We start from the raw sequence: 12529 nt of genomic DNA on the forward strand, positions 1-12529 counted from the left end.
CACAGATTTTAAGAGATAATGAATGGAAAACATTAGTTTTTGTGTATTCAATAAGGAAATCAAGAACATTAACTTTATAGCCTTCCTTTTGGTCAGGTAATTCAATCAGAGACCTAATAACTGGGTCTACACAGACTTGCTGGATGATACAGCCAGTTGAAATGAATGAATTACTTCACTATATGCTCTAAAAAAGAAATACTATTACTTACCTCAAAAAAGAGTCTACTGATTCAAGGCTGACAGAGTTCAGAGCACAAATTAAGGTCAAAACAATGAATCTAAAATAAACTGAGAAAATACCCCCCACCCACCAGAAAAAAAGTCTACTGAATATTGAGAAAATCACATGGTGAATAATTTTTAATACTTCATTTTATAATGACTGATAATGATCAAATTTTATTTTTTAACAGGTTCACAATTAACTAGCAAGAATGCCAATAGTTAACATGTCCTTCATGTTTTAAATTACCTGGCATGTAGCTGGCAGAGTATGTGACTTGCCCCACTGTAGAGATTTATTGATTGACTCCTACTGTGTACCTATACTTCAGTAATGCAGTATAAGAGCCTTAAAGATATATCAAAAGCCTGATTCTTGATCTTCTCCTACGAGTTTACAGGTATAGGAGCTGGGCTCTGCAGCACAGAGGACATCCCTGCAGCAGCTACAACTCTCACCTAAAGAAGCTGACCACCCCATTCCTTTCCAGTTTATGACTGCTAAGTGTTGAGGACTTTATAATAAGCTGTCTCCCTTGCATGCTGCTTAGAGAGAGAGGGCATTATTTTACTCAAAAACTGGAAGACTAAAATAATGAACTTGTAAGACTCATTGCTGTGAGGGCTACAATTGAAGCTATTATTCAAAGAGCATTTAAAACAGAATATTATAGTAATTACCACAGAGGAATATTTAAAAATAACAAGAACTAAGGTTTTAATTTTACCTGATATGTTAATTAGAAAAGTATTCTGCATTTTGTATTCTATAAGCAATATACCAATACACATGTATAAATATGAGGAATAATGACTTTATATTTAACCACAGTGTATTATTTTAAGAAGAATGTTAGTTGCCTTACATGTACAATTTGGATACAGTTTTCCTCGTAATTCAGAGAAAATTTACTTATGATAACAATTTAAAGAAAGCCCTTAAAAGTCATATAAGTCATTTGAGAAGAAATCCATCCCTCAGTGGGTCATCATCTTCTACTATAAAGCTTGCTGTACCTGTGTAATGGGCTTGTCCAGATACTTCCACTATAACAGCTTTAAAATCACCATATTTTACTTCCTGAAAAAAGAAGGTGAAAGGAGAATATCAAGATACTGCCCTCATAGTTTATCTAGCCTAAAAGTTGTATTCTCAATTTTTATCATTTTAAAGAGAACCCAAGAGTTAATCATATAGGCAATGGGAGGTTTTTAAGGTAAGTGACTGGATTTGTGTTTTTGATTTAGTTTAGCTGTAAAGTAGGGAACAAATTGGAGAGGAGAGAGACTAGAAACCCAGCAATCTGTTAAGAGGAACCTTAATTCATCAATTAAATCTAGAGACAGGAGGGCAGTTTTTAGAGAATGGAGAACAAAATATAGAGATACTTTGGAGGCAGAATTGATAAGACCTGGGGACTGATGTACGTAGGAGGTGAGGAATAGAGATGAGTTAAATATGACCATAGTTTCTAGCTTGGAAGTGAAGCTGGCGCCACCATTAGCTGAGATGGGGAATGAGACAGGAAGAACACATTTAGGAAGGAAGAACTTGTAAACAAGCTGAGTTTGAGATATCTCTGGGACAATCATCTTGAGATGAGTTTAGTGGACAGTGTCAGACTCAGGAGAGAGGCACAGGTAAGCATGGTAGGGATGAAGCTTTGGGAGTCATCATTAGTGGGTGGTTGAGAGATGAGTTCACTCTTATGTGGGTGAAACTGCCCATCTGCATCAAACGTTTGCCTAAGAGCAAGAAAATATGGTGGTTAACAGTACAGGCTCTGCTCAGAGGGACCCACATGCATAGCCTGGCTCTGTTACCTGTCTGTTTGACCTCTGGCAAATTATCTAAACTCTAATTCTCCATTTTATCACTTGTGAAAAAAGGATGATAACATTACTGACCTCAGAGGATTCTTGGGAGAATTAAAAGAGATGGTATATGTGAAGTGCTTAGCTTGGAAATTGACACATAGTCAAGCACCCAATAAATGTTGTCGATTATTATTTTGTCTTGAGTCTCAGACTTGAAGATAACGTATTCCAAGTTTTTGCATATAACATAAATGGTTTCGTATCCCATAAGATCAGCGTATTATATATGAATCCCTAACTTAAAGCAAATTCCATATTCAGAAAAGAACAAACTTTAAAAACAGCTACATTAGGATATAAAACTCTTTATTAGGATAAGTTATCTGCTATATTAAAGGACTCTTTGTGAGTAGATTCATTTATTAGATGCAATTTAATCATACTACAGTAGATTTTACTTACTACTATGAGTAAATTCATTAATTAGCTGTTAGCTCATTTATACTTTGATTCTGTTACAAAAATACTTTCCACAACCTTTCAGGACTTTCACATCTTATTATATAAAATGGAACATTCCTATAGAATAAAAACAAAAAAAATCCAAACCCTAATTTAATGGTTCTCAAACATTTTGGTCTCAGGATCCCTTTATACCCTAAGATTTGAGGACCTCACCCACCATTACCCTGATACCAAAACCAGACAAAGACACTTAAAAAAGAAAATTTACAGGCCAATATCTTTGATGAATATAGATGCAAAAATCCTCAACAAAATATTAGCAAACCAAATCCAAGAATGCATAAAAAGGATCATACACCATGATCAAGCTGGATTTATACCAGGGTCACAAGGATGGTTCAACATATACAAATCGATCAATGTGATATATACTACATTAACAAAAGGAAAGACAAAAACCACATAATCATCTCAACAGATGCATAAAAAGCATTCAACAAAATTCAACATCCATTCATGATTAAAAACTCTCATCAAAGTGGGTATAGCGAGAACATATCTCAACATAATAAGGGCCATTTATGACAAACCCACAGCTAGTATAATACTCAATGGTGAAAAGCTGAAAGCCTTCCCACTAAATTTAGGAACTAGACAAGGATGCCCACTTTCACCACTTCTATTTAGCCTAGTTTTGGAAATCCTAGCCATAGCAATCAGACAAGAAAAAGAAATAAAAGTTATCCATATTGGAAAGGAAGAGGTAAAACTGTCACTATTTGCAGATGGGATGATATTCTATATAGTGAACCCTAAAGTCTCCACTCTAAAACTATTAGAACTAATAAATAAATTCACCAAGGTTGCAGGATACAAGATTAATATACAAAAATCAGTCACGTTTCTATATACCAATAATGAAATATCAGAAAGTAAAAAACAATCCCATTTAAAATCAGGTCAAAAAAATAATACCTAGGAATAAACTTAACCAAGGAGGTGAAAGACCTATATGCTGAAAACTATAAAACACTGATGAAGGAAACTGAAGATGATTTAAACAAATGAAAAGATATTCCATGCTCTTGGATTGGAAGAAATAATATTATTAAATTGGCCATACTACCCAAAGCAATCTACAGATTTAATGCAACCTCTATCAAAATACCCAGGCCATTTTTCACGGAACCAGAACAAAGAATCCTAAAATATATATGGAACCATAAAAGCCCCCAATCCTGAGAAAAAAGAATGAAGCTGGAGGTGTAACCCTCCCAGACTTTGGACTATACTACAAAGCTATAGTAATCAAAACAGCATGGTATTGGCACAAAAACAGACAAATAAATCAATGGAACATAATAGAGAACCCAGAAACAAAGCCACACACCTATAGTCAACACACGACAAAGGAGGCAAGAATATACAATGGAGAAAAGACAGTCTCTTCAATAAGTAGTGCTGGGAAATCTGGAAGAAGAGAACATAGGCACTCTTTGACATAAGTAGTAGCAATATTTTCTTGGATCTGTCTCCTAAGGCAAAAGAAATAAAAGCAAAAATAAACAAATGGGGCCTAATTAAACTTAAAGGCTTTTGCACAGCAAAGGAAACCATCAATAAAACAAATAGACAACCTATGGAATGGGAGAAAATACTTGCAAATGATGTGACCAACAAGGGCTTAATTTCCAAAATGTACAAATAGCTCATACAATTCAATATCAAAAAACCCAAACAATCCAATCAAAAAATGGGCAGAAGCGACTTCCCTGGTCGTCCAGTGGTTAAGACTTTGCCTTCCAATGCAGGGGGTGTGGGTTTGATCCCTGGTTGGGGAGCTAAGATCCCACATGCCTCAGGGCCAATAAACCAAAACATAAAACAGAAGCAATATTGTAACAAACTCAATAAAGACTTAAACAATAATCCACATCAAAAAATCTTTTTAAAAAAATAGGCAGAAGACTTGAATAGACATTTTTCCAAAGAAGACATACAAATGGCTAACAGGCACATGAAATTGTTAGAGAAATGCAAATCAAAACCACAATGAGGTACCACCTCACACCAATCAACATGGCTGTCATCAAAAAGTCTACAAATAACAAATGTTGGTGAGGATGTGGAGAAAAGGGGACCCTCCTATACTGTTGGTAGGGATGTAAGTTGGTGCAGCCACTATGGAAGACAATATGGAGGTTCCTCAAAAAATTAAAAATAGAACTACCATATGATCCAGCAATTCTACTCCTGGGCATATATCTGAAAAAATGAAAACACTAATGCAAAAACATGCATGCACCCCAATGTTCATAGCAGCACTATTTACAAGAGCCAAGACGGGAAAGCAACCCAAGTGTCCATCAACAGATGATTGGATTAAAAGATGTGGTACACACACACACACACACACACACACACACACACACACACAAAATGGAGTATTACTCAGCCATAAAAACAGTGAAATAATGCCATTATTATGGATGCCATTATTCTTATTAACATGGATGGAGAGAATATTGTGCTTAGTGAAAGTCAGACAGAGAAACACAAATACTGTATGATATCACTTATTTGTAGAATCTAAAAAATAATACAAATAAATGTATATGCGAAACAGAAATGTACTCACAGATATAGAAAACAAACTTGTGCTTACCAAAGGGGAAAGGAAAGAGTGTAAGCACAAATTAGGGGTACGGGATTAACAGATACAAACTACTATCCATAAAATAGATAAGCAACAAGGATATACTATATAGCACAGGGAATTATACCCAACATCTCATAATAACCTACCATGGAATATAATCTGCAAAAATACTGAATCACTATGTTGTATACCTGAAACTAACACAATATTGTAAATCAACTATACTTCAATTTAAAAAGATTTTAGGACCTCAAAAAGTTTTTGTTTATTTCAGTTATATCAATTAATATTTGCTATATTGGGAATTAAAGATATTTGTTAAGAACCTGCTATATAAAAACAGTAAGTAAAATTCTAAAATTCAAAAAAAAAGATATTTGTTCATTAATGCATTTAAAAATAATAAACCAATTACATTTTGTCATAAACAACAAATTTTTGTGAAAATAACTATATCTGCCAAAACAAAAAAAAATTAATGAGAAATATGGCATTTTTTACATTTCTGCAAATCTCTTTAATGTCTGGCATAACAAAAGGCAGCTAGATTCTCGTATTTGTTTCTGCATTCAATCAGTTGGGATATCACCCATCATGTAGCTCCTGGAGAACTCCACTGTACATTTGTGAGAGAATGAAAGTGAAAAGGAAGCAACATCTCAGTATTGTTATGAATATATCTTTGATTTTGTGGACCCATGGATAGGACCCCAAGGTCCTTTCCACACTTTGAAAACCAATATCCTAGCTGAACGGAAGTTTTTTCAGGCCTGTCTTAAAATTCTCTTCTAAGAGCTAAGTGAAGAAACTTATCTAACACCCACCTTAGGTCTCCACAGTCTCAAAAGTAACATACTTACAAATGAGTAGCTAAGGGTACCACTCACCCTCACAGCCTTCCCTGTGAATACTGAGCCAGTTGCACTGCTTTTAAAGGCTCTGGTCTGGTTCAGTTCTAGAAGCCCTTTGTGATACTGTAGGGCAATTCGGGCCGTCACTCCTGAGCCGGTAGGACTTCTGTCAACCTGTTGCAGAATAAATGAAGATGAGAGTGTTCACAGTGTTCTAGTTCCATATTACCTGGCTGTGTGCCTAAAAATTCCAGTTTTAATACCTGTTCATCTGCAAACACACAGATGTTGGTGGTTGGTTCCTCACTATAAGCGTCTTTTCCATCTGTTAATATAGTTCCATATAGAAAGGCAAGGTCTTCGCTGTCAGGATGATTAATTTTAAACTGTAAATAAAATAATTATCAACCACACACAAAATAAATATTTTCATTCAAACTTATCTTTTAAATAACATATATGGGGTACTCAGACATAATTTTTCCATCTTTATCATTTAAAAAATATTTTTTGGGTCACAGCACTAAATACTAGAAATTATGTCTTTCTCTAGATGAATAAAGATAGTTTCGTGAGAAGTTATGATTTTTATACTTTGAGCCCTTTCTAAGAAGTCGGCCTGCACATAGCCTCTATTAAAGGAACAGTCCTATTTTATACACATACCTCCCGAAACACATACTCTTTGAACCGCTGACCCCAGCATTGACCCCAGGATGGTCAATTCACAGGCCAGCCATGGCTGCTCAAGCAGGAGGAGTTAAGGCAATCCTACTCTCACCCTCAGGAACTTGAAGGGGATAATGTAGAAAAATCAAGCAGTGAGTATCTAGAGCTGAAATTAATACCACTGATAGATACAAGAACTGTCAGAGGCCATGAGCAAGCAAAAAGTATAAGGATGCAGAAGCTATAGGTAAGAGAAACAATTGGATGGGTCAAAAAAGACTTAGAAAGGATGAAGTCAGTATCATAAAAAGCAGCAGGTACACACAGAGAGAAGCAGGCACTGGCAGGGGAGCTAGGTCACGTCAGTGGTAAAGCTTGGTCAGGTCCAAATGTACGATGCTTCCTGAACTTGGGAGGTCTGGTTGTTTAACTTCTGGATTCCTGTAATGCCTGGTAGCTTGGCTGAGATTACTATAACCTCACTTCCATTGTATCCTTACAGTTAGTATATTCCACTACCACTTACCTGTCATTTAAAGCAGTTGAAGAGATTTGGATTCTTAAAATCCAAAGAGTCCATCTATAACCCAGTTAAAGAGGCCTGTATATTGGATCTTTGTTCTCTGACCTCTTAAAGCCCCTATGCACCACCTCCACAATAGCACCAGTACATCACACTGCCCACAGGGATGCTTCCCCCACTAGACTGAGCTCCTTGAAGGTTGTGGGGTTTGTTCTTCCTCTGGGTCTCCAGCATCTAGCATGGTGTCCGACATACAATAAGTCCTTGGTAAATGTTTGCTAAAAGGACAAAGATGAATTTATTTTATATTTACTTTAGCTCCCTCCCCCCGGCAAATGGCCTTTGCCTAAATCTGCATTAGCAGTATGAATAATCAGTAATTCACAAAGTAGTCCTACTGCCTGCTTCACCACCAACAGAACTACTCATATTTTTTTCAGAATCCTTCCTCCCTCAAAGTCCACCCCTTGCCACCTTGGTGAGAAGTTCTAGCTTTGAGAACTTCAAAATTACTCCTTTTATTAAGAAAACAATGCCTTTTTCTCTTGATTTTATTAAAAATAAGGTCAAATTATTTTGTGTCAAACTGTTAAACTATTAGCTGTCTGCTTACTAGAACAGAAAATGGATGTAAATTCAGAGTTTCAGAAGTTACTGTGATAAAATAATTCTACCTATTGGTATTGACAGTCCTGGAAAAATGATAATTTAGAACAGGGATATGGTATATATTCATATTGTTATTTAAGTTATTATGTTAAAATAAAGCCTCAGATATGTTAAATAGGCCCATAAATAATTAGTAGAAGTATATTAGATTCTATCTTTCCTAAGTTATTTTTTACTTAGAATGATAAACTCTCATATGCTAAAACATTTAAATATGTATATGAGTTTTATATATAGATCCCAATTAGGTAAAATTGAGTTTTATATATAGGTCCCAATTAGGTAAAAAGGCACACTTGTGCTAGAAAGGAAAGAATATTCTAGAATTATTTATTATCTAAACTGATTTTATAACAATAGTTTTCCCAAGCCAAACTAGAGTTACTTGAGTGGTTATTTAAGTAACTTCTTAGCAATATAGGAAAAATTCACTAACTAGGAATTAATGTTCTCTGTGAAATAAGAGAAAGTCTGATCAGATTTAATGAAATCTATTTTGTAAGCTATATTTTACATTCATTATTTTCAAGGTTTGCAGAATGACCACATATATCAAAGCATTTCAAATTAGTGGAATAGTATATAATACATTTTCTATGTTTAAGTAACCACAAATTATATTATTATTATGTATTATTAAAGTTAATAATAGTTACCGTTTATTGAACATTTACTATGGCTAGGCACTATTCTAAGTCCTTTACACATATTGACTTATTCTTACAACTCCCTATGAAGCAGGTATTTCATAATTTCCATTTACAGCTAGGAAAACTGAGGCACATGGAAGTTATGTAACTTGTTCAAGGTTATAAAAGCTACAAGTAGCAAAACTACAACTCCCAGGTAGTCTTGCTCTAGAGTCTAAGATTATAACCAGTACCCTATTCTTAGTACTACTGATAATTTGAACTCAGAGATATTTATTTTTTGTATAGACATGTCATTTATATTCCCTCCATGTCACAGGGGAGGGTATCTGCTATGATAGCAGCATCTGTACTGACCTGAGCTTTCACTGCTTCTGTCACTGCACTTGCTGCATCCATGAGGTCCCTTGTCTTTGTGGAACAAACATCAAGTCCTAACTTTTCAGCACTAACAAACGCATAAAACGCACCACCATATGCAATGTCCACCACCACCTTTCCATGACTGGGAACATCCACTAGGAGATCTAAAAAAGATGTGTTTGAAAATAAGTTTGTTTTAGTATTTCAGCAATAACATAAAATAAAATTAACAGCATTTTAAATATATGTGTATTTCCGGGGGTTGGGGTGGGGGTACTTCTTCCTATCGTAAAAAGGAATGGAGCAAAAATCCATTTTCAAAATGAGTATGCATCACATAATTAATAATAGACCTTTAGCTCAGTACATCTTTCTATTTTTAAGTTAATGAGGTTTGTATAAGTTTTAGAACATGAATGCCATGTTTTTCCTAAATCATACATACATATTTTGTTAACTATTGTGAAGATCTTTTCTAGAAAACATCATAGAGGCAGAGAGAGAGGAAATTCTGGAACATGAATGTGTGAAAACTATGAAGGAAAATGTAGGTGCCTCTCATGCAGATTATCAAAAAAGGGGCCAGCCTGTGGAAGGATGAAGCTAAGTCAATCAACAGGGCAGAGAGGGGTCTCAAATTCAGAAATTAAGTTGTGAAAAATAAAATAGTTCTTGTATTCCTGAGTTTGCACAGTGAGTCATACAAAGATACCAGGGGGCTACCAGTTAGAGTAGAACCACAGGACCCTTTTAACACATGATGTGTCAAAACAGAGCAAGTTTATAATCAAAGGAATAAAACACACCTGTGGAACTTAAGAGCAAAAGTGAATCAAAAATGTCTTTATCTTGATGCTGATGCAACATGAAAAGCAGGTTTAATGAAAGGAGACTCAGGAAATAGATGGAAATGTGAGACTGCCAGAATGGGGAAAGCTAAGTGTGGCTTTGAAGTCCTCATGCGTAAAATGGAATTGCTGTTTCGTCCTAAAGGGATTGTTTTGAGAATTCCATGTGATAATGTGTGGGGAATAGTGGGCACAGTTTAGGAATACAATAAATGTTAATATTAAAGCCAAAAGTTTAACTTCCAACTGGAACAGGGCTCTTAAGAGGACAGATAATTACATTTGCCAATCAGCATATTCTTCTCTGAATTTCATTTATTTACACAACAAATATTCATTGACTGTGTACTGTTCTAGCACTTAAATACAGTGAATAAAACTAAAGAGTCTTCATTTTAGCTGGGTGGAGTGGAGATGAACTCAGCAATCCTGAGGTAGGGACTGTTGTCATCCTCATTTTATAGATGACATTGAAACATGGAATCCCTTCCACAAGGTCACAGAGATGGGGAGGGGCAGGGCCGTGATCTTGGACACTATCCATCTGCCTTTTATGCAATTTTCAAGGTAGAGAATTTAAGGATTTCATTTTCTTAATGGCTCAAAGTGACCATTAATGCCCACTGATTATAGTATGGTCACACAGTGATGCTTTCAGGAACTACTGTGCTTGTGGGGTTGGCTGCCCCTGCCCTAACCAACCCCAAACTATGATGTACGTAGTTGGTGATCCTGCTGCCAGCTGTCATTTCCCACAAAATTTAGAGTGTTTCTAATCTGCTGCTGGGGTGGCCTAAGGGGAAATCAGGTAGCCAAGCTAGTTAACTGCTGAGCTTTTTAAAGTTGCAATCCTAACATACATTCCTGTCTCCCTCAAGTTCCCTCCCAATCCAGACGTGACACCATTCTTTCTGGGAAACTGGCATCAGTTTGCCCAGTGGCATTCTTTATCAACTTGTGTGTTTCAGCTGCCTGAGGTATTCTAAGACTCTCAAACACCTGGGCTATTACTGCATCATTCATAACATTTATAATCAGGCTAAACTTGAACCCAAATCCACGAGGAGGATCAAGATCAAATTAACAGAATGATTTGCACAGCTGGAAGACTTTGAAGAAAAGGAATGATAACCCTATTGCTGGGTTGACTAAATTAGCTCCCAGCTCACTTCCAGTCAGACTACTAAAGCATCTTGATAGAATTCAGCCTTTGTTGATGGAATTTGTAGCAATCTCCCTCTTTGTAAGGATGAATAGTTACACTCTGTTTTACATGACATACAGGCTCTGTACTAGAGAACCCACCAAAGCCTTTTAAAGGCTCTGCACACCTAGAGAACTATAACTAGCAACCCTATATATTCTGCAGTCTTTCTATGTCTAGGAAGATGTTTTTTTAAAATTCTAAGTACCTTGCATACTCATTAAATCCTCAAAAAAGCCTCAATGAGATAACAAATGAAGATACAATGGACATGGAGGGCGTCAGTAATTTGACTAAGTTTGCATAGCTTTAAGGGTGTGTCAGGATTTGGACCCAGGCAATGTCTGTACCTGTTCTTAAAGAATTAGACCAGCAACATCTGTATCTTCTCGAAAATATTTAATTCTTCCCCCAATAAGTGGGTAAGGCAATTTTTACAGATGACTTTTAGTAACGTGTTTACTAACTTGTCAGGGTGTAATAATGTGTCTAGCAATCATATTCTAGCCAGCCTGGAGATCCGGTTCTTTGCACTTTCCTTGACCCTAGTGGACCTTGCCTTACCCAACTGTGAAATCTCTAGGAATGCCTGACGAGTGGAGAATGAGTCGCTGAGTATGGGAAGCATGGAATTCTGTACCCCTCAAGACTCTCCCCAAACCACAGACGGGTAGATCTGCGGGGTAATCAAATTGCATGCACCACACAAATTCGCAAGGGCAAGGTGCTGACACACACTTGCAGTTATTTAGAATTACCTTTTTACTGATTGTAAAGGCTTTGTGGGGTGAGTTAGTTGCGGTGCGTGGGTTCCAGCCCAGAGGGACAGTGTAATTAGTTGGGTCCTGGGCTGCAGGGTAGGAAGGGTCCCGCCGGTTACCTGTGGCCAGCGCGAAGGCCGGGACGCTGTGGAAGCGCACCGGGCCGCCACTGCGGCCGCCCTCGCACTCCACGAAGGCGGCTACCAGCCCGCACGGGCAGTGGATGTTGACCAGGGCCTCGCGGGCGCCGGCGGGGGGCGCTGGCACCAGCCCGAAGTCGAGCGCGAACCGGCCCAGAGCCAGCACCGCGTGGCCGCACATGGAACTGTAGCCCTCGTTGTGCAGGAACAGGACGCCCAGGTGCGCGCCAGGCAGCTCGCTCGGCACCAGCACAGCCCCGTACATGTCCCGGTGCCCCCGGGGCTCGAACATGAGCCGTCGCCGCACGTGGTCGAGGTGCTGGCGCATGTAGCGCTGCTTGGCCAGCAGCGTGGGGCCGACCACCTCCGGACACCCAGCCAACACGATGCGCAGAGGCTCGCCGCCCGTGTGCATGTCCACCACCGACAGAGCCGGCGTCCTCGGGTCGTGCGGAGGCAGCCGGGGCACAGCCGGCGGGCTCGCCATCGTCTGAGTCCGGATGGGGAATCAACCACCGCACGGCCGCTCGCGCTTCCAGCCGCCTGTCCAACCGCCTCCTCCCCGCCAGAGGGCCAGGCCGCAGCGCCACCTGAAAGGCGGGGCCTTCGAGCCGAGACCCGGAAGCCCGAGGCGGGGCGGGGCTTCGGAGCGGTCGCCCGGGTTACCAGGAGGCGGAGCCGTCG

At 38.4% G+C, this 12529-nt stretch overlaps 1 protein-coding gene across 1 annotated transcript; it reads right to left on the bottom strand.

The window, feature by feature from the left end:
* Positions 1-846: 846 nt before the first annotated feature.
* L3HYPDH (trans-L-3-hydroxyproline dehydratase) lies at positions 847-12418 on the bottom strand. The gene is made up of 5 exons (XM_029238612.1): positions 11825-12418; positions 8887-9056; positions 6282-6404; positions 6055-6192; positions 847-1306 (listed from the first exon to the last, which is right to left on the bottom strand). The coding sequence occupies exons 1-5, from the start codon at positions 12330-12332 to the stop codon at positions 1181-1183; spliced, it is 1065 nt and encodes a 354-aa protein (XP_029094445.1). The 5' UTR covers positions 12333-12418; the 3' UTR covers positions 847-1180.
* Between the last annotated feature and the right edge of the window lie 111 nt (positions 12419-12529).

This window comes from Monodon monoceros, unplaced genomic scaffold, assembly GCF_005190385.1.
Source record: "Monodon monoceros isolate NGI ecotype Baffin Bay Population unplaced genomic scaffold, NGI_Narwhal_1 Super_Scaffold_21, whole genome shotgun sequence".
NCBI lineage: Eukaryota > Metazoa > Chordata > Mammalia > Artiodactyla > Monodontidae > Monodon > Monodon monoceros.